Source organism: Equus quagga, chromosome 4, assembly GCF_021613505.1.
Source record: "Equus quagga isolate Etosha38 chromosome 4, UCLA_HA_Equagga_1.0, whole genome shotgun sequence".
Taxonomy (NCBI): domain Eukaryota; kingdom Metazoa; phylum Chordata; class Mammalia; order Perissodactyla; family Equidae; genus Equus; species Equus quagga.
The window spans coordinates 51,726,022-51,753,065 of record NC_060270.1 but is presented as its reverse complement, the minus strand read 5'-3'; the positions used below and the strand labels follow the sequence as shown (position 1 = coordinate 51,753,065).

General features: G+C 38.4%; 1 protein-coding gene and 1 long non-coding RNA gene across 2 annotated transcripts in view; both read right to left on the bottom strand.

The window, feature by feature from the left end:
* The window catches only part of WDR49 (WD repeat domain 49), a 146,819-nt gene that overhangs the window by 79,300 nt on the left and 40,475 nt on the right, over positions 1 to 27,044 (bottom strand). Inside the window, 2 exon segments of the mRNA XM_046659840.1 lie at positions 16,490 to 16,638; positions 18,294 to 18,461. Coding sequence (XP_046515796.1) covers positions 16,490 to 16,638; positions 18,294 to 18,461 — 317 coding nt within the window.
* Positions 14 to 1,765, bottom strand: LOC124238445 (uncharacterized). The gene is made up of 3 exons (XR_006888312.1): positions 1,588 to 1,765; positions 811 to 853; positions 14 to 117 (listed from the first exon to the last, which is right to left on the bottom strand). It is a non-coding gene; the product is annotated as an uncharacterized LOC124238445 (long non-coding RNA).

The following is a 27,044-nucleotide window of genomic DNA, read 5'->3' as shown; positions in this document are numbered from 1 at the left end:
TGTGGAGGCCAAGAAGAAAACAGCTCCCACAAAAGGGAGGGATTGGCAAGAGCGTCTCAAGATCTCATGGTTCCTAGTTTCAGAAGCCAAGCCTCCGGGTGGGGTTCCAGTCTTGCCCTAGAAGGTCAGAACACACACTTACCCATTGGACTCACCCTGTCGTGGGCCATTCCCTACCCATCTAGGGGCCTCAGTTTCCCAATGTTCCAGTGACAGATTCAATTCAGGACTGCATAGGCTTGAGCTCAGCCGAAAAGTGGCCGCCACTGCCTCCACCGTGGGTGTGATGTGGGTAGAGCTACAATCAAGGGTGCCTCTGATCTGTGGTCCTCCTCAAACAAGAACTGACCAAATGCCAGTCTATGCTACCGAATACTCCCCCTCGGCACGGCTGAAATAATTATGCTTCATGCATAGTATAGGGTAACCTCTCCATCTACCAACACTTACGACAAATTTAAAATAACCTAATCAATCCTTACCAGATAAACAGCATTACCAATCCTTCTAACACCAAGAATATATATTTATAAAATAAATTGTGTTGTCTTGGCAAGATTATCTTACTAAGGAACTCATTCTGGTTCTTAATCATTACTAACTTATTTTTCTTTAAAGCATTCTGTAATCTTTCCAGAAAATGCTTATCCTCAAAAGTACAAATTCTACAAGAAGTAAGACTTTCAGATGTATTTCAATGAGTTTTAAATAAAAATAGAATTGATAAACTGTTATTTTAAATGTTAAAGCCATAAGATTAGAGACATCCAGATCATTCTCAAACACTCATATTAGTAATGATAGTCATACCCTCATTATTCAAAATCCTGTCTTGTTCAGTATGGACCTCCTTCTAAAAAATAGAAACTGCATGTCAGAATAATAATCTGGGGCATAGTTGAGCACAGATTAACAAGAACTCAACAGTATTAATGGACCATAATTTCCCTGGAATCATTTTCTACTGTGTTGTTCAAGTAATTCATATTGGCTTTAATATTTCATTGACATTTAGTCGCACAAATTAAATGAAAAATTAAAAATAGACGAGTGATAACCTTTCTAGTTTATGACAGGTTACTTCTTGCTATCAGCAATTAAAACTAGAAATATTCTATCAGAATGTGGCTATTCATTAATTTTTCTTAAAATTAATTTTTATTGTTCTTTTCTTCCTATGGAGAACTCTTAACACTCTCAATTAATGATCCCATTAAGTCCACCTTCCCTCTTTAATTCTCTGATTTTTCTGTCTGCTGAGAATCAAAGCGACAACATTGACACACGACAACAAGATACACATTGATACAACATTGATACACAGCCATCAATGCATACAACGGTGTTCCACCCTTCCCCTAGAAATCATGTCACAGTATGTGACCTCCATAAGATTTTCAGTTTTCCCTGCACCACCACATTCTATACCAGTGGTTCTTAACCTTGACATTAGAAACATCCATGGTGCTTTAGAAATCACCTATGCTTGGGCTCTTTCCCCAGGCCAATTAAATCAGAATCTCTGAGGATGGGACTCAGGCAACAGTATTGTTTTTTAATTCACCAAGTATTTCCTTTGTACTGTACCTGAATGTCTCTACTTGGTTTTAAGGTCAACGCTGATCTCCTTGAACAAGAAATCTTCTCTCGGGGCTGGCCTGTGGCCGAGTGGTTGCGTTGGCATGCTCTGCTTCTCTGGCCCAGGGTTTCTCACCGGTTCGAATACTGGGCGCGGACATGGCACTGCTCATTCAGGCCATGCTGAGGCGACGTTCCACATGCCACAACTAGAAGGACCCATAACTAAAATATACAACTATGTACTGGGGGGATTTGGGGAGAAAAAGCAATAAAAAGAAACAAAAAAGATTGGCAAAAGTTGTTAGCTCAGGTGCCAATCTTAAAATAAAAGAAAATCTTCTGAAAAAAAAAAATCTTCTCTCAACTTAATCAGTAATTTCACTCAGTAATTTCACGTGGCTTGGCCTTAAACCAGATAACTGTGCTCCCCTTCTCTCTTAATCAGTCTATATCCTTTTAGTCATGGAAAATACCCCACATTATTTCAGTTTTATTAATTAAGTCCTCCGAAAAATGTTACTTAAATACCTAGTTCTTATTTGAGAATCCTGGATTCTCCTCTTCTTTTACGTTGAAGCTGGCTTTTGGAATAGAATTAGGCCACAGCTGAAAAGGAATATATTTAATATCTATTTTCATTCCAGATATCTTAGAGGAGTTTTACTTATTCTTAGTAGGAAAAATAAATAATTGACAAACACCTAAGGTTAAAAATTGCAATTGAATAATTAACGCTTGTTAATTTATGTTTTCCACAAATTTTCATCTAAACTGTACTTTCTATTTACATGATGATGTACCAGAACTCATGGTGTCTGTCCAAACACACTTACTGAGTCAAGTTCTTGAAATGGCATATATGGGGGCTTCCTATTTCATCTTCATTTTTATATCAGGAGGAAAAAGTTTCTAAGCTATTGATTTTCTCTCAAGGCAAAATTTAGCTTTTCAAATTATGAAGATGACATAATATTCTGCTTAATCTTTATCTTGTTTCAATTGTTCACTGTTTAGTAATGCAGGATTACAAAAGCAAATACTGTATTACTCATATACACTAGAACTGGAAACCAGTGGATTAAAGACTCTAGACACCAGGATCCGGGTTTTAAGACGACTCGAGTTTGTAGCTTAGGTGTGTGGTTTTACCTCTCTATTTCTTCACCTTCCTACAAAGAGGCCCCTGCCAGCTCTGAAATTCTGCCAATTCTGCCTAGAATATAGTGAAATGGCTCAATCTATTATCTGTAGATTTCAAAATAACAGCAATTCAAACAAATTTAAGAGCTGTATTGTGAAGATTGAACTAAAGAAATACAGGACATCACTATGATTTCAGTTTAATTTTACTGAAGACTTTCTCCCTGCTCCTTCCCAGCAATGGACAGAATCATTTCACACAGGCATAATAAAACTCTAATAGTTAATTAATTAGTAAATAAACAAATAAAACTTTTCTTTCGTCCTATAAATATTACATTTATAAATGGGTAACCTCGTGGATAAGCAGGTGCATGAATAGATGTATGGCTGGGCAGAGGATCTGTTTTCAGTGTCCTTTTTAAAACCAAAACAGCACTATTTACATATTGGTAACATGTCCAAATTTAATTCAAAGTAGTTAGAAGAAAACAAAAAGATTCTTAATTTCCTAATGATGATACAAAAGTGAGGGAAAAGTAGAAAATAGACTCAAATGACTCTATCAAAATGAGACTTGTTTGGTTTCATCAAACATTTACTACTAACTCCTGCCATTCTGTAGGGGATAGATATAAAAGGAGAATAAGAAAAAAGAGAGAGAGAGAACATACTGCTAGGGGATTCTGAGGATAGCGGTGCAGCATCTCCGCTCTCCAGGGGTAATCCACAAAAATGGATAGCCTATTTGCAGATAAGAGGATAACAGGAACTGAGGGCATTGGTCCTCCTGAATACACCTTTATGTATTAACAAGTCTGTTTATTTAGAATTTAAGCCTTTGGATAATCCACAAAAACATTGTCAGTGATTGCTTGAAAGCAATTTTGTTTGACATGATATATGCTAACAAATGTATTTTACTGAATACCTGATGTTTTTATCTTAAGGTCATATAACAGATCTTCTTTTAAGAATATTTTACCATTTTTTTCCCAGGACTGAAGTCAACTTAAAATATTAGTCAGAAATTGAAGTCTTCTCTTGTGCTATTCATCTTTGAATTGTTACCATAACCATTATCTTCTCTTTTTTCATTCTTTCCTTTTTTTTTTTTTTTGCTTGAGGAACATTAGCCCTGAGCTAACATCTCTGCCAATCTTCCTCTATTTTGTATGTGGGATGCCTCCACAGAATGGCTGATGAGTGGAGCAGGTCCACGTCCGGGATCCAAACCCGCGAACCTAGGCCACTGAAGCAGAGCATGTGGAACTTGCACCACTTGGCCATGGGGCCAGCCCCTTTTTAAATTCTTTTCAACAACAATGAGAGAACACATGCAACTCTAACACAGAGATTTCTATTATGTGCCTCTGTGCATTCTATCATTGACCTTGAAAAAGTCAACACATTTTCTAACACTATGAATTTTTCTGCAAAAATCTCATGGATTTCCCAGTTCACGTTAACTAATACCAACATTTTATTTCAGGCATTTTCTTTTTTCAGAGCAAAAGCTCATTTGGGGAATTTTTACATTTCAATTAAATTGATTTTTGCCATTATCATTGCTCACATAACACTGAAAAACATAATAGAATTTTTCCCAGTCTTTAAAAAAATGTTTTCTAAATTTGCCTTTCAAAGATCACTCTTCCTCTTTTACTTTAAAGTAAACTTAAACACTTTAAATTTCTTTTCTTTTTTTACTCACTTAATATTTAAACTAACAACAGCTTTGAAGGAAATAGGTGTAAAGCAGCTAGACCAGGGGAATCATCGCAGACTAGGTTTGCATAGGGGGTTCTCCTGCTTCACAGAAACACAACTCTGAAGAAAGCATAATTTCTGTTGCCTTGCTGGGCTTTCAGAGAATGGGGACAATCTCCACTGGTCCGAAAGAAGAAAGAGGAAAAACGAAACAGATTTAAGGTGGAGACAGTGAAGAGTAGGCATAAATGCAGAGACTACAGCCAGGAGCCTAACCTTGCACCAGCAGCAAGGTGGAGGCCCTGGCCAGAGGCTGTTCAATCAAACTCAACGACAGAAAAGGAGACTGCAGTAGACTCCAGACAGTAGTTTTCCTCATCTCCACCTCGCAGAAACAAATACAAATCTTCTCTGGAGGAAAGCACCTTCAACTGAGTTCCTCAAAATGCCTACAGTTTAGCAACAGCAAGAAATGAAGTAACCATAACAGATAACCAAACATAACAAGAAACAAGTCACCATGAGAGAGAATCACCAAAATAACAAATATCAGCTTTGGGCCACCAACGACTCCATATATTGGAATTATTAGATAAGAATATAAAATGATTAATGTGAAATTAAAGAGCTAAAAGTCAAAGTTCCCAAGATAAGCAAGCAACAAAAGACTATCCAAAATTACCAGGCAGTTAAAAAAATGTTTTGGAAAAAAAAAAAAACTATGTTAAAATTAAAAACTCAACATATGGGTTATAAAGAGAGTGGAAACACCCCCATTAGAAATACGTCTTTTAAAGTCAAGAATATGATAAGCGTGCCTCCTGAAACATGGAGGAAAAACCTGAACAAGGAATGGGAAAGAAATTTGTGTGTAAAATTTTTTTGAAAGACAGTTAAAAGAATGGGTAAATGGGGAGATACAGGGAGCGCTTTTTCAATATTTTAAAGATGTCAAATACCATCATATTTAGTTAGACTCCAATCTAAACACTAATATAGTTTTCATGAAACATGAATAGTGATCCTAAAATTTACTTGGAAGGATAAAATGGCAAAGGATAGTTAAAATTGAAAAAGAAAAACAAGCAAGAATTGCCATAATAAGTATCAAAATATACAATAAAACCATGGTGGGTAAGTAGTGGTGTATTAATCTAGGAGAAGGCAAGTAGACTAATGGCAAGAATGAAGCATGCAGAAACAAAGTCATTTGTCTAAACACAGTATAGACAGTCATGCAAATGATGAAAATAATGGCATTTCAAACCAGTGAGAGAGACAAATTGTTCGAAAAATAATCTTGGCTATCCATTTGTAGAAAATAAAAACTTTATGCAAAAATAATTCAACAAGAGAAAAAGCATTAGCAGAAAATAAAGAATATTTTATAAAATTTTATAAAAATTTTATTTTTTAAATTTTTTTGTTTCTTTTTTGTAATTAATTAATTTATTTATTTTTGGATGTACATCATAATATATTTCGAATTCTGTGTAGATTACATCATGTTCACCACCCAAAAACTAATTATAGTCCATCCCCTCACATGTGAGCCTAATCACCCCTTTTGCCCTCCCCTCTCCCCCCTTCTCCTACAGTAACCACCAATCCAATCTCCAATACTATGTGTTTGTTGTTGTTTTTATCTTCTAGTTATGAGTGAGATCATATGGTATTTCACTTTCTCCTTCTGACTTATTTCACTCAGCAAAACACCCTCAAGGTCCATCCATGTTGTCACAAAATGGCCAGATTTCATCATTTCTTATGGCTGAGTAGTAGTCCATCGTGCATAAATACCACATCTTCTGTATCTATTTCTCCCTTGATGGGCACCTAGGTTGCTTCCAAGTCTTGGCTATTGTGTATAATGCTGCAATGAACATAGGGGTGCAAGTATCTTTATGCCTTTGTGTTTTCAAGTTCTTTGGATAAATACCCAGCAGTGGGATAGCTGGATCATATGGTAGATCTATCCTTAATTTTCTGAGGATACTCCATACTGCTTTCCATAGTGGCTGCACCAGTTTGCATTCCCACCAGCAGTGAACAAGGGCTCCCTTCTCTCCAAACCCTCTCCAACATTTGCTGTTTCCTGTCTTGTTAATTACAGCCATTCTGACCAGAGTGAGGTGATACCTCATTGTAGTTTTGATTTGCATTTCCCTGATAGCTAATGATTTTGAGCATCTTTTCATATGCCTGTTGGCCATCTGTATATCTTCTTCGGAGAAATCTCTGTTCAGATCTTTTGCCCATTTTTCAGTTGGATTCTTGGGTTTTTTGTTGTTGAGCTGTATGAGTTCTTTGTATATTTTGGATATTAACCCCTTATCTAATATATGGTTTGCAAATATCTTCTCCCAATTGTTAGGTTGTCTTTTCATTTTGTTGATGGTTTCCTTTGCTGTGCAGAAGCTTTTTAGTTTGATGTAGTCCCATTTGTGCATTTTTTCTTTTGTTTCCCTTGCCCGCTCAGACATGGGACATGAAAATATGCTGCTCAGACCGATGTCAAAGAGCGTGTTGCCTATGTTTTCTTCCAGAAGCTTCATGGTTCGGGTCTTACCTTCAAGTCTTTAATCCATTTTGAGTTGATTTTTGTGCATGGTGTAAGGGAATGGTCTACTTTCATTCTTTTGCATGTGGCTGTCCAGTTTTCCCAACACCATTTATTGAAGAGACTCTCCTTTCTCCATCATATGCTCTTGGCTCCCTTGTCGAATATTAGCTGCCCATAAATGTGTGGGTTTACTTCTGGGCTCTTACTTCTGTTCCATTGATCTGTGTGTCTGTTTTTGTGCCAGTACCATGCTGTTTTGGTTCCTATGGCTTTGTAGTATATTTTGAAATCAGGGAGTGTGATGCTTCCAGCTTTGTTCTTTTTTCTGAGGAATCCTTTGGCTATCCAAGGTCTTTAGTTGTTCCGTATAAATTTTAGGATTCTTTGTTCTACTTCTGTAAAAAAATGTTGTTGGAACTTTGATAGGGATTGAGTTGAATCTATAGATTGCTTTAGGAAATATGGACATTTTAACAATGTTAATTCTTCCAGTCCAAGAGCACAGAATATCTTTCCATTTATTTGTGTCTTTTTCAATTTCTTTCAGCAATGTTTTATAGTTTTCGGTGTACAGATCTTTCACCTCTTTGGTTAAGTTTATTCCTAGGAATTTGTCATAATTGTAATTAGGATTGTATTCTTAATTTCTCTTTCTGCTACTTCGTTGTTAATGTATAGAAACGCAATCAATTTTTGTATGTTGATTTTGTATCCCGCAACTTGACTGTATTCCTTTATTGTTTCTAAAAGTTTTTTAGTGGACTCTTTAGGGTTTTCTAGATATAAAGTCATGTCGTCTGCAAAGAGTGACAGTTTCACTTCTTCTTTTCCAATGTGGATCCCTTTTATTTCTTTTTCTTGCCTGATTTTTCTGGCTAGGACTTCCAACACTATGTTAAATAAGAGTGGTGACAGTGGGCATCCTTGTCTGGTTCCTGTTCTTAAACAGATAGCTTTCAGTTTTTCTCCATTGAGAATGATATTTGCTGTGAGTTTGTCATATATGGCCTTTATTATGTTAAGGTATTTTCCTTCTATACCCAATTTATTTAGAGTTTTTCTCATAAATGGATGCTGTATCTTGTCAAATGCTTTCTCTGCATCTATTGAGATGATCATGTGATTTTTATTGTTCATTTTGTTAACGTGGTGTATCATGTTGATAGATTTGCAGATGTTGAACCATCCCTGCATCCCTGGAATGAAACCCACTCGATCATGATGTATGATCTTTTTAATGTATTGTTGCATTCAATTTGCTAGTATTTTGATGAGGATTTTTGCATCAATGTTCATCAGTGATATTGGCCTGTAATTTTCTTTTTTTGTGTTGTCCTTGTCTGGTTTCGGTATCAGGATAATGTTGGCTTCGTAGAATGAGCTAGGAAGCTTCCCCTCCTCTTCAATTTTGTGGAAGAGTTTGACAAGGATAGGTATTAAGTCTTCTCTGAACTTTTGGTAGAATTGACCAGGGAAGCCATCTGGTCCTGGGCTTTTATTTTGGGGGAGGTTTTTGATTGCTGTTTCGATCTCCTTACTGGTGATCAGTCTATTCAAATTTTCTACCTCTTCTTGGTCCAGTTTTGGAAGGTTGCATGTCTCTAAGAATTTATCCATTTCTTCCAGATTATCCAATTTGTTGGCATGTAGCTTTTCATAGTATTCTCTTATTATCTTTTGTATTCTGAGGTGTCCGTTATAATCTCTCCTCTTTCCTTTCCGATTTTATTTATTTGAGGCTTCTCTCTCTTTTTCTTGGTGAGTCTAGCTAAGGGTTTCTCAATTTTGTTTATCTTTTTGAAGAATCAGCTCTTGGTTTCCTTAATTTTTTGTATTGTTTTCTTAGTCTCTATTTCATTTATTTCTGCTGTGATTTTTATTATTTCCTTCCTTCTGCTGATTTTGGGCTTTGTTGTTCTTTTACCAGCACCTTTAGATGTGCTTTTAGATTGTCTATTTGGGATTTTTCTTCTTTGTTGAGGTAGGCCTGAATTACTATAAACTTCCCTCTTAGAACCGCTTTTGCTGTATCCCACAGATTTTGGCATGCCGTGTTTTCATTTTCATTTGTCTCTAGGAATTTTTTGATTTCTTCTTTGATTTCTTCATTGACCCAATCGTTGTTCAGTAGCATTTTGTTTAATCTCCACATTTTTGTGGCTTTTCTGGTTTTCTTCCTGTAATTGATTTCTAGTTTCATACCTTTGTGGTCAGAAAAGATGCATGGTATTATTTCAATCTTCTTAAATTTATTGAGACTTGTTTTGTGGCCTAATATGTGATCAATCCTGTAGAATGTTCCAAGTGCATTTGAAAAGCATGTGTATTCTGTGTGGTTTTTGGATGGAATGTTCTGTATATATCTACTAAGTCCATCTGGTCTAATGTGCCCTTTAAAGCCAGTGTTTCCTTACTGATCTTCTGTTTGGATGATCTATCCATTGAAGTAAGTAGAGTGTTAAAGTCCCCTGCTATTATTGTGTTACTTTTCATTTCTTCTTTCATGTCTGTCAATAATTGCTTTATATATTTAGGTGCTCCTATGTTGGGTGCATAGATATTTACAAGTGTTATATTTTCTTGTTAGATTGTTCCCTTTATCATTATGTAGTGCCCATCTTTGTCTCTTGTTACAGTTTTTGTTTTAAAGTCCATTTTGTCTAAGTATTGCTACCCCCACTTTCTTTTCTTTGCCATTTGCTTGGAAAATCTTTTTCCATCCTTTCACTTTCAGTTTGTGAGTGTCTTTAGGACTGAAGTGTGTCTCTTGTATGCAGCATATACATGGGTCTTGTTTTTTTATCCAATTGGCCACCCTATGGCATTTGATTGGACCATTTAGTCCATTGACATTTAAAGTAGCTATTGATAAATATGCATTTATTGCCATTTTGTCCCTTTTTGTTTTTTCTGGGTGTTTTAGTAGTTCTTCTCTGTTCCTTTCTTTTTCTCTTGCTCTCTTCCCTTGTGGTTTGGTGGCTGTCTTTAGTAATATGTTTGATTTTTTTTTGTATGACTTTTTTCTTGCTTGTTATAGGTTTCTGATTTGTGCTTACCATGAGGATCCTATTTAATATTCTATGCATATAAAAGTCTATATTGAGTTGATAGACTCTTTAGCTTGACCTCTTTCTAAAAGCTCTACTTTTTCACTCCCCTCTTCCCACATTATGTGTTTTTCAAATCATATATTGTCTCGTCTTTAGTGCGTGTCTATCCATTACCCTCTTATCATTGAAATAGGTGATTTTAGTACATTTGTCTTTTAACCTTCATATTATCTTTACAGGTAGTCGATCTGCTACCTTTACTATATTTTTACCTTACAAGTGATTTTATTGCCTGGTTTTTTGTTGTTCTCGTTTTGTTTTTTTGACAATTTTTTTTTAATCTCTATTTGTGGCCATCAATTTCCCACTTACATAAGTCCCGTCAACATTTCTCGCAGAACTTGTTTCTTGGTGATAAACTCCTTTAATTTCTGCTTGTCTGGGAAGCTCTTTATCTCTCTTTCCATTCTGAATGACAACCTTGATGGATAGAGTATTCTTGGTTGTAGGTTTTCTCCTTTTAGTACTTTAAATATGTCGTGCCATTCTCTTCTCACCTGTAGGGTCTCGGCTGAGAAGTCCGCTCATAGCCTGATGGGCTTCCCTTTATATGTCACTTGTGGCCTTTCTCTTGCTGCTTTTAGGATTCTCTGTTTGTCTTTAATTTTGGACATTTTAATTAGAATATGTCTTGGTGTGGGCCTCTTTGGGCTTATCTTGTTTGGAGCTCTCTGTGCTTCCTGAACTTGGATGTCTGTTTCATTCCTCAGGTTAGGAAAATTTTCCTCCATTATTTCTACAAAAAAAATTTTCTGCCCCTTTGTCTCTCTCTTCTCCTTCTGGGACACCTATAATCTTAATGTTAGCACACTCGATATTGTCCCAGAGTTCCCTCAAACTGTTTTCATTCTGTCTAATTCTTTTTCCTCTTTTCTGTTCTGCTTGGGTGATTTCCCCTATTCTTTCCACTAGCTTGCTGATCCATTCTTCTGCCTCCTCTACTCTGCTCTTGAGTCCCTCTAGTGAATTTCTCATTTCCAGTATTGTGTTCTTCATTTCTGATTGGTTTGTTTTTTATATCTTCCAGTTCTTTGCTAATGTGCTCACTGTGTTCATTCAATCTTCTCCCCATTTCTGTGAACATCCTCATGATATTTTTTTTGAACTCTTTGTCAAGTAGGTCACTTGTTTCTATTTCATTCAGTCCTTTTTCTGGGATTTTGTACTGTTCCCTTGCTTGGAAAGTATTCCTTTGTCTCCTCATTATGCCTCTTTCTCTGTGCTTGTTTCTATGTATTAGGTGAGTCAGCTATGTCTCCTGATCTTGGAGAAGTGGCCTTATGTATCAGATGCCTTATGAGGCCCAGCAGTGTGCTTCCCTCTCATCACCAGTCCAAATGATCCAGGAGTGACCCCTTTGTGGGCTACTTGTGTCCTTCTGCTGTGGCAGGGTTGCTCCCACTGCAGGTACCCAAGGAGTCTAGTCTTTCCTTCCCTGGCCAGCTGTTTGTAAATCTGGCTTGGGGAGCCTCAGCACTGTTGGCTACAAAGTCCATCAGCCTACCTCTATTGCAGTTTTCCTTTTAACTGGGTTGTTACCCAGTGTAGCTGGTTCCTGGGCTCAGGGGCTTACAGTTGTGGTAGGCAAGGTTGTTGTCAGTTCTCTTAGGAGTGCAGCTGAGTGGGGCTGGCCCTTGGCAGGTGGCACAATTGTTTCAGGCTTTGGAAGGTGGAGCTGATCCTTTTTATGGCTATTTGTGAAGCACAGGTCTTCTGCCACTGATAAGCCTCACCCCCCACAGGACGACGGACACATCAACACAGTCCTGGTCCATGCACACTTAACCCCCCGAAGCATACTCTGACACCACACTGCAGAGGCCCCCACCTCTCCACCAGTGCCCCCCACAGTTCACCTGGTCCTCACACAGGCCCTGCCCCACAGAGGCAGACACACTCGCTTGCCTGTAGAGGATCAAGGTACCCAGTCAATGCAGGCTGGAAAGTAGCCTGAGGGCTTGCTGTTAGGTGGGGTCGATCTCTAGGGTGGGTTGCCTGCCCTGGCTGAACTGGATTAAATCTGTGCTCTAGTGGGCACGGCAGATCCCTGGGCTAACAGGCCAAAGGATGAACCTCAATGGCACCCACCAGGGTCAGTGTCAGCACACCTGGACCAGCTCAGAACAATGGCCCCCACCAATGTCTCAGTCTCCAGAGAGGTCCCTCCTCTCACCAAGATGCCCCCAGAGCCCACAAGGTGAGTCTCATTTCACCAAAGGACTGTCAGCCTTCTCTCTGGTGATTTTAGGTTGCTGCAATGAGACAGTTTGTGTGTGGGCCCTTTAAGACCTGGGTCTTTTCAGCTTTTGACCGATAGGTTTTCTGGGGGTATCCTCACTGCAGTTAATAGCCAGCAAAGCCAGACAGTAAGACCCCCATCTCATTTGGGCTGAGTCTGAAGGATGCTTGTAGCAGTATCAGCCCTTGCTCCAGACCTCACTCATCCAGGGAGGGCTGCGTACCTTAGGGTGGCTCCTGCCTGGCCAGCTGAGAAGCTCTGCTGCTCCCAAAGGTGGATTTTTTCCTCTCCAGCAGGAATTTCTGCCCCTTCTGCCTTAGTCAGAACTGTCCCTTGTGGGAGTTCTTTTCATCCAGTTTTCAGTTTTCAATCCGGGGCAATTTTTCCAAAAATAGTTGTAACCTGGTTGTGTTCAAGGGAGGAGATGAGTTCAACGTCTACTCAGGCCACCATCTTGACGAGATCCCCTTATTTTATTTTATTTATAAAATTTCAATTTTATAAAAATGGAAAACTTTTGGACCAAAAAAACAACCTAAGTTAAAAGATACATGCTTGAAAGAGGTACGATATTTACATCACATGTAATAACCAAAGGATAATCAAAATATTTTTCAAACTACAAATCAATAAGAAAAAGACAGAGTCTAGTTAATAAGATAAAGGGCATGATCAGATAATGCACAAAAAGCAAGAAATATAAATGGTCAATAAACATTTGAAATAGAAATTCATCCTAATGTTTTGTCCATTAGATTCACAAAAAAGTGAACAAATGAATGGTATCCACTTCTCGACAAGAGAGTGGGGAAATAGCCACACACATCTCTGATGAGTATTGCAATTAGTACCACATTTCTGAATTGAAATCAGCAATATTTATGAAAATGCCCCGAGAAGTACATCCCTGTTGACCCAACAGCATCACCTCTAGGAACTTATCGCAAAGAAATTTACTTACGAGTCTTAATAATGTGTATGTGTGTGTGTGTGTGTGTGAGATCATTGGTTTATAAAGATAAAAAGTTACAATCAATATCTCTTTTAATCAACAGGTGATTGAATAATTAAGTTGTGGCCATCCATGCTATAAGTTACTATGTAGCAGGTAAAAAGTCAGATCTATGTATACTCACACAGAGAAACCTCCAGGAGAGATTGTTTAGGGAAAAGCAAGTTGCAGAAAAATATGACTCCTGTGATATCATTTACATGAAAAGTAATATTAAATTCTACCTTGTATTTGTACACACACATAGGATGTTATATATAATAATATAGTATAAAAATACCATATATTGTTGCAACACAATATTATAATATATAACACATTAGGTATATAGTAAAACAATATGAAAAGATACACACCAAGTGTTAAAAATAGCTATTTCTTGGGAGAGGAATTGATTTGAAGAGGAAGTAAGCAAAAGGACTATTCACTTTTTGCTTCCTTATTTGTAATTTTTATAGGAGGGTATAAACCCATTTGTGTAATTTAAACAAAATAAAAATGCCTTTGTTTGTGGATGGATAGAGGGAAGTTGAGGGGGAAGGGGATGCAGAAGGGAAAGCAAGACAACCAGATAAGATGCAGTCACCAGCACAAAAGTCTGACTTGGCATTTTTCTTCTCACCCTTGGGTCTACAATACAAAAACCAGGCTCTAGTAAAAAATCAGAAGCTCAAACAAAGGATTAAGTTACAAACTGACCTGATTCTGGTGGCCAAATCAGGATTAGCAGCCCAGGAGAGAAGAGTTAGAAGCAATAGAAAAGCCTAATCAGGCTCACTGGTGGGAATGTCAACCCCCAACAGAGAGACTTCCCCTAGGCTTTGACAGTCCTTTTAGTCCCCGTGGTGATTTGTCCTCCAAATGACCAAATTGCTGGCTTCCAGCAGGGCCTTGCCATCCGTGACTGCCATCTTCTGAGGCAGTTTTGGAGTCCAAAGCAAACTGCAGTTGGGCAATTATTTAGCATGACATCAAATTCTATAGGGATAAACTTATTGTTTAATCACCGCTAGAAATTGGCAACTGAGCAGTCTTCCAAAAAAGAACTGGAATCTCAGATAATTTTCAGAGCAAATTATTTAGATCTAAATTGCTTTGGTCTGAAAATCCTCTGATTTAGCAACTCATTGACCAAAACATGGCTCAATCAAAGGCTCTTTGAAAAAAGGATGCTTTCTTTCATTTTCCCTGTTCCCTGACTTAACTCTAGTCGCATAAAATACCCAAAATAACTTTATGACAATAAAGCCAAGGCTTAACCTGGTAGCAGAAAGCCCTGTTGTGTGTTGTGAAGACACAAAGGCCCAGATTATCATGCGTTTATCAAAGTGAGTGGATTTAGACTAATGTGAAAGACAGCATGACAAGCTTTATTATAATGTAATGGTTTAGAAGTCAAAGCAAAAATAGAATGATAAAACTGCTTGGGAGGAAGTCAGGGAGTCGTAACACTGCTGGTAGTTGTACACAATCAATTCTGACTCTAAGGATATTTTTTCACTTGCTTTTAAATAAAGCCTTTCAGAGAATTCTGTAATGATAAATACCTGGTATTTCTTTCAATTTATGTTTAACAGAGATTCATTCATTTAAGATTTGTTGAGGACCTACTACGTGTATGGCACAATCCAAAAAAGACATAGTCGCTAACTCCACAAATTCTGTCAGTTAGTTGACAGTTAGACTATTTTACATATCATATTCAACATGTGTTCAATGTACATTAATATGTGATAGGTCCTGGGAAACAGAGAAATGAATTTAACAAATAATTTTGCCTTTAAGCATTCAAAGTCTAGTGAAAGATACAATGTGCATATACAACCCTCCAGTATGCAAGTCACATTGTGTTAAATTCCATAATGGAGGTTAAGACAAAGTGCTAAACGTCTCGAAAATTGAAACAACTAAATCTGACCAGGGCATCAAAAAAAGTCTTCTCTAAGTTTCATTGGAACCTTAGATTCTCAGTAAGGTGTCTTCACTTCAAGCGGTCAACAAATAATCACTCAATAAACACTACAAGGTACTAAGCATTGTGATAGATACCAAGTATACAAGCTGAAAAGACACTGACCCTGCTGCTTAAAAAAGCAAACTAATCATTTCAGTACAAGATGACACATGCTCTAATGAGGGGGACATAGGTACAATGGAGTACAGAGAAAGAAACACCTAAGTCTGCAAGAAAGACTCCAGAATATCTGAAACTACCAGGAAAAATAGGCATTTGTCAATTGATCATGGCAGAGAGAGAACTGAAGGCAAAAGGAAGAGCGTGTTGCAAAGTCATGAGATCACGTGGTGAACACAGCCAACGGTTTGATATGGCTGGAGCCTTAAACGGGTGGAAGAGAAAACCAGGAAGTGAAGGGGACTGGGAGACCAGGGGAGCCTCTGTATCAGAGGTTAAGAATTTTAGAGTTGATATGGAGATGGAGGGCAAGGATGGGAGATTGAAGAACTTGTCTTACAAACGACTTAATTAGCAGAATAGAGGGCAGATGGAGGTCAGACCAACCTGAGAGAAGGGAGACAAGCTAGGAAACATTTGTAGTGCTTTGGGGAAAGGAAAATGAGATTTGGAATTAGAGCAGTGGCAGCTGAGAGGGAGAGGTGAGGCTGATGAACATATTTTGATGGTAGAATCAAGGGGAAGTGGCAGTTGATTGATGAAGTTTAAGAGAAAGGGAGATTTTTGTGATAAGTCTACAGTAAAATATGCAAGTTTGGCAGGACTTACAGGTGGGGTGAGGCTAAGGAGTTGAAGATGAATTTCTATATAAGTTTTACATATCCATGTACCACTTTAGAATAAAATAAAAAGTCAGGTTCACCTGAAGAGTCTCAGAAGCTGTCACCAATGTCTATTATTCACCCTTCTCTTCATGGATTAAATTCATGAATCCATGGCTCAAAAAAATTTTTTAATGAAATACGTTGTCTAGGTGCCCAGAGATATTGTTAGGTGACCATCAATATCTTTTCCAAATAGAGACTTTCAAAGACATAGTAGCTAGCCAGTATATTTTAAAAATCTATACCATCTCTCAGAGGAATTCAGAACCCAGGATAGATTTGGGTAGGAACTGAGGAGGCAGAACTAAATAAATTAAATGCACAATGTTACTTACTTTATCTTTGGAGAAGCTGAAAAGTTGTTTTCTTGTAGCAAAGAATTGGACAGCTATTACACTGGCTGAGTGGCCCCAGAGAACACCGACTGGCTTAGAGACAACGTAGGGGTTCCAAAGGCCAACTTTATTGTTAGTGCCAGCAGTTGCTAATCAGAATTCAAAAGAAAAAGATCTTTTTAATAACATGGCATCTTCTTGTAGAAATGAGTTTATCACATATCCGTAGGTTGATAAATGCCTTCTGGGCGCTAAGGTACCCTATCTCGAAGGAAGGAAAATCTTGTCATTGCCCAACGGCCCAGGCTAACAGGGCATGAGTTCTATCATTCAAAATAATTGAAAAGGAGGGAGTAGGAGGAAGGGGTACGCATGAGGTGAAAGGACACGACAGTCCTATTTAGGAGGCAACCAGCAGGCCAACCAGGAGGGGACAAAATTCTGCTTCCTTGTCCCAATGTTTCTCCTCTCCAGTCAGCTCAGTCTGGGAATGTAAGTAAGAAAGAACTAAAATAATATTTAAGGTTTCCAAATTAATGAAAAAGTATAAGGAAACAAATTATGTTCACTGTCATGTAAATAATCAAGTATTTACAAGCAACGAAGCAGCATCCATGTGCTTTCGACCTGCTTTATTGAGAGAATGGAACACGAATTGGCTACATTCAGGGAGCCTGTCCAGAGCAGGAGCACAGAGCTTCCTCAGGCCTGTGAAGACCCAGTAAAGCACTCTTTCTTGTTCCCTGGTTTAGGGCTGACTGTGGAGCTTATTTTTCCAGCATTATTCCAGGTACAAAGTAGAGATTAGCACAAGGGGGCTGAAATGATGAATCTATGAATCTATGAAATGGTTGATATTTGAGTCCTTCCAAACTCAATTCACCAACCCCACCAGTCTTCCCTGGCAAATCTACAATACTCTTTGAAAAGTTGCTGTTGGCATATTCCCAAGTTCATATTCAAGGTATCTTTTACCATGACAGTCAGCTATTATTGTTAGGGATTTTAGAGACTCAGCCCCCTGGCTGATATCATAGTCTTTATGTCAATGATAATTATTGAATGAGGATTAATATGACCCATTCTATAGGCCCTACAGATGGGCCTCTGTAGGGTCTCTGTAACTACCCTGTTAATTTTTCAATACTACTTCACTTTTTTACAATTTTGAACTAATATGTCAAATTATCAGCTTTTAAAATGTTCAAATATTTTATTTAAATAGTTAATACCTGAAAACATTTATAGCTTATTTCCTCAGCTAAAATATACTCTTTTACATAAAAATAACAACTCTCCTTTAGTAAACTAAAGCTAGGAGAATCTGAAAATTTTCAAAAAGCATTAGAGTTTGTATTCTGAAAAGTGCTTGAAAAATGTCCTGCATTTCACAGTTCACTATTCTGCATGTGTGTGTGTGTGTGTGTGTGTGTGTATGTGTGTGTAGTAGCAAGGAAAATGATGTATTTGTTTGGGTTGAACACTTGGTGGCTAGAGAGATGGCCGAATGGCAGCCGCTTTGCAAACTGTCTTCTTTCTCTATATCATTTTACATTCCTACCAACTCTAATAAAAACACTAATTAAAGCATTGGGGCACTTTCTCATTTTTCACCCCAATGTAGTTCATATACACTGCACATCATAATGCATCATTATCAGACTTTCTCAGGCAATAAAACATGAGCTGTTCAAGTTGGTCTCTCTGGCAGTAAAGCAACAAGGTGGAGAGGCTCCGTGCATACAGATATGCAGCCCAGACTATTTCTGAGGCCCTCATAGTTACCATGATTTATTTTACATACCAATTAAATTGAGCCGATAGTGGTAATCAAAAGCGTGAATGCCCTGGGCAATGTTGAAGGATGTCATTTTAAGTTGCTTTTTTGATTTCTCTCTCCAAGCCAGCACCACAGTGTTTGTCTTGCTGATTGTACTGGAAATGAAGGCATCTAAAGATGCATTGTAAGTAACTGATTAAAAAAAAGAAAATTATCAGTTGATTTCTCACAAGAAATTAGCAAAATAGAACTGTTTTAATATGTAAAGTTAAAAATTAAACTTAGATTATGATGACACAAGTTGATACCTAGAAAGCACCCCACTAACCCCTTCTGCCACCAAAGAACTTACAGCGAGAAGTTACAGCAAAGTCTGCATTTGGACTTTTCTTCCACTCTAAGGATACCCTGAAATTTGTTTTAATTAGATGGCAGGAAACAATATTAATCATAATAATCATATGGGATTCCAGAGAAGTAAAATGAATAATTGGCCAAATTGCTAGGTTTTTCCTCCTGGGCCTGAAGCAGGCACACAGGAGCTTAGCAGCCATCTGCTGCTCTCCCAGAACAAGCTCCTGTCTAAAACATGGTTTGTTTAGGTGTTGACTGGTCTAGAGTGTTTGAGAGTGGAATGGTCAGAACTCAGTGCCGTGCCAAGATTCACAAACACAGCTAGAGGCTCAGGACAATTGGCTGTCCCTGCATTCCCGATGACCAGATGTCGTGGAGCAAAATCCCACTCCCCAAGCAAGGAAAATGACCCTGTTGCCTTTGTCAGGAAGATCTTTCATTCCTGTCAGACTGACATGCTCCAAAAGGCAAATAGCCATGGCTGCTCTTTCACCAATTTCCAACCACCATGCCTTCCGTGGTTACGTGGAAATTCCCTTCTGCATTTTGCTCAGACAATAATTTGTGCCCCAGGGGCCAGCCCCTTGGCCGAGTGGTAAAGTTCACACACTCCCCTTCAGGATCCCGGTGTTTTGCTGGTTCGGATCCTGGGTGTGGACCTAGTACTGCTCATCAAGCCATGCTGAGGTGGCATCCTGCATAGCACAACCGGAAGGGCTGCTAGTAGAGTATACAAATATGTACTGGGGGGCTTTGGGGAGAAGAAGAAAAATAAATAAATAAATAATTTGTGCCCCAAAGTTGGATGATTTCTGGTTTGACCTCAAGATCAAATTTCTGCCTCAGACAAAGAGGGATGTTGTAACTTTATAAAGCTTAAGGGAAGTTGCTGTAACAGCAAGGGTCTTGGAAATATTTCTGATCTGCTTATTATATAGAATCAAGAGTGATACACTTGGAAGATGATTCTGAACTTGTTCCTAGCACTCCTGCACTTCTTATGAAACTAATCACTGACTGCCTTGTGTTCCCAACTATCTTGGAATGTAGAGATAGTGTCTCCCTTTGGAGTAAATGGCAGACATATTTTATTTATACCCAGAATAAAAAGATAATGTCTTCCTCTAGAGCAAAAGGCAAGCATGCATCCTGGCTACTGTAAGAGATTCAGATTCTCTAAGCTTGGGGTTCCTCTTCTGTAATGCAACCCACTGCACATACAGGCATTCATCTGGGACCATCTGCGTTGCCACCGTGGGACTTGGAGGCAAGGAGAACTGACACAAATATGCTGATACTCATGCTGCTTGCTGTGCTGTGACTAATACAGGCCTTTTTCTCTGACACAGAGGTCTTATGTCCTCTGTCCTTTTAAGGTTTCTAAAAAATTTCTTTTTCCAAGTGAGTACCACAATATTTTTATTGTTGGTTGTCAGCAGTGGAAATGGCAAGCTAATTTATTAGTAGATAACTTGCCGATAGCATAAAATCTCAGACTCTTCACAGATCTTAACAGGTACCTTTGTGCCAAAGTACTTTTAACTTCTTTTTAAAAAAACATCCCTCAGTAAAAGATTAAATACAGCATCGAGTTCTACTGTTTGGGTGAAAGAACTTAATTGGCTTTATATATATGTGTGTGTATATATGTATACCTGTATGTATACATGCATATATATGTGTGTGTATACATGTATATGAATACATAAGTTTCCAAATAATTTTTTAAGGCAAGGAAATTCTCAGAAGCAGAAGGATAGCTCAATACATTCCTTTTCCTCTGACCTATTCTATTGAGTTGATTATTCTATTGGGTTAATTGCTTCTAAAAGCAACTAGGATTTATTAACTTGATAGCTGATATTGATATTATGTGACTACCTTAATTTAACATATTTCATATCTATCTCACTATGAAATATATGGCTTAACATGACCAATTTAAAACTAAATTAATGAGTTTGAAACTATCTAGTGTGGCATCTATAGATATCCTCTCTCAAAGCATTCAAAACATGGCACCTGTTCTTCAAAGATCTATTGGGCATTTACTCTGTGCCTTGTGCTATGATAATGTAATAAAGATAAGAAATAGAGAATCCTGGATGGTCCCAAGCTTGGAAGCAACGATAAGTAAATCAAACAATTAGAGAAAATTTAGCACACAATAAAGTGATAAAAAGTACAGAAAGTAACATAGAATTTCAAATAAGAAAGAAACTGGTGTGAGCTTTGTGGGTTAGAAGACATTTGGTGAGCTTTGACAAAAACAGAGCATTTCAATAGATGAGAAGTGACAAAACTCATGTGTGGAAAGTAAAAGGTAAACTCCAGAATTCAGAGCTGTAAGAAGACTAATCTACTCCTTTACCTTACAGGTGAAGAAATAGAGACCCATGCAGGTTTAATGATTTCACCAAAGCCAGCAACTAATTGTCGTCAAACTCAGGACTGGGGTCAAGGCATTCTGACTCTGAGTTTAGTATAGTTTAACGTTACATAACGTGCAATATTAAAAATCCAAGCTCAGGACACTAGCATTAGACAGAGCCAGAGTACAAATTTGGAATGTAGGGCCCGATCCCCTGACCACTGGAACAGGGCTTCTCAAATTTTAATATGCACATGAGTCATCTGGATATCAGTGTTAAAATGGAGTTTCTCATTCAGTAAACCTAGCATTTTGCATTTCTAACAATCCCCAAGTTATTGCTGCTGACACTCGCTTAGCACCACACTTTAGGTAGCAAGGTGCTAGAACACATTCTACAGAGTATTGCCATGATTTTAGACTCTAGAGAATTAATCCATAGTTCTTAAAATTAGGAAGACTAAGTCCTGCTTTGGGAATCTGATAAAAGCTATAGAGCTTCCCCACCAGAAAGATGTATATGCACACAAAAGTTTGTATAAAGTATCAGGATTATAGGATCCTCCCCAACTCCACTCATGAAGCCCAACCATGATAGATCTACGAACTCAGGTGACGAACCTCCAGTTACAGGTAATTTTAGGTTGTGAAACCCTTCACCTGCTTTCTCAAGGGATTCTTAAAATTTCTATTACCAATGATGTCAGCCTTTGTGCTCATCAATGCCCACTTTGGCTCCTCTTTTTAGTTTCTACTTCTTTAACGTAAATGAGTTTGACAGGCCTTTGATGCAGGAGTTCTCCTGATCAATGCCAGAACACAATGTCTAAGGGAAAAGGGGGGTCTGGGAAGCAAAGGAGAGTTTCAAAAAGGAGACCAAAGCCAAACTGCATCACAGAGCACCAGGCATACGGAACAATTCTCTGTGAAGTTCATTGTGAAATACAGAAGTACCGCTAAAGGCCAAAATGGTCTATTTCTCCACTCTGCCTAGAGTTTGCCTGGATGGTATGTTTCTTGCTCATCCTCCATTACATAAACCTTCCTCAACCTATGGATTACTTGTAATAACTATTAGGATAATTTGTTGAATCCCTACCATGTACCAGGCACAGTGCCCAGTGCTCTCACTCTATAATCATCTTCGGTAGGTAGGTTATCCCAAATTTGCTGATGAAAAAAACAGGCGCTCCAAAAGCTGACTTGCCCAAGAGCATGTGGCTAACTGGAGATGGAGATGAAATTGAGCCCAGTCTTGATTGGCTATGAGCTCTCTTTTTTATACTCCTGTATCCTTCTTCTCCACTAAGCCACACTGCCACATGTATGCCAGGTCCAGATCTGAGGGTCTTTCTATTACCAACTACATTTCTGTCCCCCATACTCTCAATCCCAGATAAAACCCCCACTTCATCTTGAGTCTTCCTTTTCCTGATCATTTCACTCTTTTATTGCCATTTATCCCCCTAGGAACAGTACAGCTGTGACCCCCTTGCTCTCTCTCCATCCTTTTCTCTCAACTACTCCCTTTCCTTCTAAAAAAAAAAAAGAGAGAGGAAGAAAGAAAGGAAGGAAGGACCCAAGAGGTAATCAGCTCCTACAAACGTAAGTCCTTTCAGTCTCATTGGGGAGCAATTAATTTCAGGGGCATAAAAGTCCCTGATCACTCGCCATACCACTACTGCGACTTCACTAGTATCAACAGTATAAAAGCTGATGGCAAATGTTCTCATTCAGGAAGCAACCTCATTGAAAACATTCCCTTTGTTCACAGAAAATGCTAAGGATTATTATCACTTGACTCAATGAAGTGATATAAGATCTAAAGTATACAACATAACACTATAATTATATGTTCAAATCCATGGAAATTCTATAATATCATTATAGAACAATCAAAGTAAAGTATTTCTACCCAGAAAATTGCTTTGTCATGTGTTTCCGTATTCTATCCGAGTATCATCTTTAGTTTTGAGGATATAAAGACAGACACCTAAAGAAGTACATTCTGCCCTGGTATTCAAAGTACTGCTCTAAGATTTGAGTCTGCAGGTTACCAAGTGACATTTATGGGCCTGTAGTGTTGCAGTTTGGAGGCTCAACAATTCACACTTTATTTCTAAACCGAGATATAACTTGTTTCTGATTAGATTGTAGAATGCCAGAGCTCTTGAGAATGCCTGAGGAAAAGGTGAGAGTAAAGCCATTTCCTTAAAACCAAATTAACTGGTAAATAAAAATGTTTTCCTCACTTCTTGAACAGAGGAAAGGAAATGATAGGTTATGGTGAATAAGTTTTTAAAATATCCAGCTAGGAAATGGGAAGAGCTGATGAAATAAATAATTTGTTCTTAATATTCTCAGTGAGTCTAGGGGTTGGCAGAGGAAATTATTTTAAAAATTACTTTTAGATAACATTTTGAGGGGGAAAAAAACAATTTGATCATGTCTGTCTATTAATATACTAATTTTCAGCTCTTCAGCTGTCTTGCCACTTTAGTCATTAAAAAAGGCATTAAGGGAAACTGCCATCGATTCTTGTCCTCGAGTGTGCTGTCAAAATGACCCTGTGTAATAGCAACTAGTTACTATGGAAAAGTGATTTGAAAATGAAAAGAGATACCTAAAAACTAAGTAAGTAATGCTATTAAGTGCACTTAGAGGAAGCCAGAACAAGGCCACACTGTATATCATTTGCCAACGGTAGAAGCTATAGCAGGGTAGAAAATTGGGCCATTTCTAACTAGGAATTCTTATTATCATTTTTCAAGCTTTTACTTTGAGTCATCTGACTTAGGAAAACACCCTACCTCGAACTTTCTTTGATGTTCTCCTGTTTGAGGGAGTTTATTTTCAGTTGCATTTCTTATTTCAAAGTTGGAGTCCCATTCTCTGAGGGTACCACAGGGCTTCCTATATTCTGAGCAACTACTGTTTCAAGAAGGAAAGATAAGAAAGACTAACTATATCTATTCCACTTTTTAACATCATAATACATAGAATTCAGTACTGCTAGGTGCTTTAAAAAATAATAATGTAATTAATTTAATGACTTTTCAAAATACTGATTACACTTATGTTCATAACACAAACGGATCTCACCCTCCCACCATACTATGGAACAATCTGCAGGAAGAGATCTCTGACTTCAAACCCAGGCCACCAGCTCCCAGCTGATTTCAGCTGCTTTAAACACAGCAAGGGAAGTAGCAGGAAAGCAACGCCTTTTAGCTAACTCAGTGGTGCACCGTCTGGAGGATTTAGATGCAGGGAAGTGGAACCAGACAGAAGCAAGACCCTAGATCTGGCTTCTCTTCCCAACTTAGTCCCTATCAATTATGAAGGCCCCCTAAGGAAACAGCCTGGTGTCTGTATTCTGAATTCTCTGGCACAGCTCTATTAATTAGCGTAGCAATTAGTGATTCTGTTATCAGTTCAAACTGTTTTGTACCTTCTGCTAGCCATTGTCAAACAGGAGGAAAAACGCCTTTCGATGGAATAAAAAATCAATGGTTTCTATTATTGGCAATTTAGTGCTCATTCTTTCAATGAGCTGCACTTCCAGCCTATAGTTTCCAAGGTTTCCAGTGATATGATCTATATGAAAAAGGCAATTATTTGGTACAAAAAAGGGGAAAATACGCTGAGCTTCAAGACATTTATGTCTTGCCACTATTGCCCAAAATTTCTGTACTTACTTTACAAGCATTTCAGAAGGTAATTATTTTTCCATTAAAACATGGCACAGAACCACTCAGACAAGATGAAAACATATTCTCCTTCAAAGTTTTATATAAGAAGTCTGAGCCTTATCTTACAGCAATGAGCGAATATTCTTATGTCTGAAATGGAGCTTTTCCTTTGACATTTCAGTTTTATAGATATTTTATCCTTGTCTTCAATGAAACATTATTACCATACTTGCTCATGTATTTCTCCCTTTCCGCAATTGTATATTCCTTCCTCACACTGAGAAGAAAATCAGTAAAAATATTTCTTGAGGAGTTCTAAGAATATCAATTCATGTTGCTGGGGTAAAAAGAGTATCAAATGAAAGCAGCCGTTGGTTGCTCACCCCCCATAGAGTACCTCTTGCAGACCAAGGAGCATAATGGCTGCTAAGCCAACTGTCCTATCCTTGACTCCAGCCTACCTTCCTCCTCTTGCCTCCTCATTTCAGCCTTCCTTCCTTCTCCTCATATGGAAATAACTGAGCTTCAAGCAAAGAAAGAAAACATTGTGTTTAAGCTTGTAATCTCTGTTGCTAAATCTGGGAAAAGACATTCATTCATTGGTTAGGACTGAAGTAGGTCCCCTTTTCAGAGGTACTTGAGCTTCAAATCTAAAACTTGAAAGAAGAGAAAATCTGACATAGCTCCTTCAGCTTTCTATACTCTTTACTTTCTCTTTTTTGAGTTATTTTCTCTTCTACTGCCTTTTCCTCAACATCCGTTCATACAGTATTAAACTGCATATTATTTACAAAGAAATTTTTCTCACCCCAGCCACTTTCTTTCAACCATAAATAACTTCCTATTTAAAAAAAAGAAAAGGGGGCCAGCCCAGTGGCACAGCAGTCAAGTTCACACATTCCGCTTCAGTAGCCTTCAGATCCCGTGTGCAGACATGGCACCACTTAGTATGCCACGCTGTGGTAGGCGTCCCATATATAAAGTAGAGGAAGACGGGCATGGATGTTAGCTTAGGGCCAGACTTCCTCAGCAAAAAGAGGAGGATTGGCAGCAGATGTTAGCTCAGGACTAATCTTCCTCAAAAAAGAAAAAAAAGTGGGGCTGGCCCCGTGGCCGAGTGGTTAAGTTCGCGCACCCTGCTGCAGGCGGCCCAGTGTTTCGTTAGTTCGAATCCTGGGCGCGGACATGGCACTGCTCATCAGACCACGCTGAGGCAGCGTCCCACATGCCACAACTAGAAGAACCCACAACGAAGAATACACAACTATGTACCGGGGGGCTTTGGGGAGAAAAAGGAAAAAATAAAATCTTTAAAAAAAAAAAAAAGTTAAAAAAAAAGAAAAGAATTCCACAAATATTTAGTAAGATTTGTTTTAGTTCCTCTCTTTTCTTTTGAAATATTTTTCAATAACATTTACCCAATGTCTTAGTCCATTTGGGTTACTATAACAAAATACACAGAATGAGTGGCTTAAACAACAAACACTCATTTCTCACAGGTCTAGAAACTAGGAAGTATGAGATAAACAAGATGACAGATTCAGTGTCTGGTCAGGGCCCACTTCCTGGTTTATGGATGACCTTCTTATCACTGTGTCCTTACACGCTGAAGAAGTGAGAGAGCTCTCTCTGGGGTATCTTATATAGGAGCACTAATCCTATTAATGAGAGCTACATCCTCATGACCTTACTACGTCCCAAAGGCACTGCCTCCTAATACCATCATATTGGGGGGTTAGGATTTCAACATACAAATTTAGAGGGGGACAGAAAAATTCAGTCCATAACATTCTGCCACTGCCCCCACAAATTATGTCCTCTTGCATGCAAAATACAGTCCCAAAAGTCTTAACTCATTCCAGCATCAACTTTAAAGTCTAAGTTAAAATATCGTCTAAATCAGATATGGGTAAGACTCAGGAAACAATTCAGCCTAAGGCAAATTCCTCTCCAAGCTGTGAATTTATAAATCCAAACAAGTTATGTGCTTCCAAAATTCAATGGTAGAACAGGCATTTGATAGGCATTCCCATTCCAAAAGGGAGAAACAGGAAAGAAGAAATGGGTAATAGATCCCAAGTAAAACCTAACAAGGAACACTCCATTAAACATTAAGGCTCAAGAATAAATCCTCTCTGGCTTGATGCTCTGCCTTCCAGACCCACTGGGATAGCAATGTTACCACCCTGGGCTGTCCAGGCTGTGGCAATGGCCCCATCCACGCTGTAGCTCTCTGAAGTGGCCCCGCTCATGTCATGGCTCCACTGGGTGCAGCCCACACCACAGGTCTCTGCAGGCCCCCGCACTAAGGCAGTAGGTCAGAGCATCCTGGCCCACCTGAACAAGAGACAACCCCAC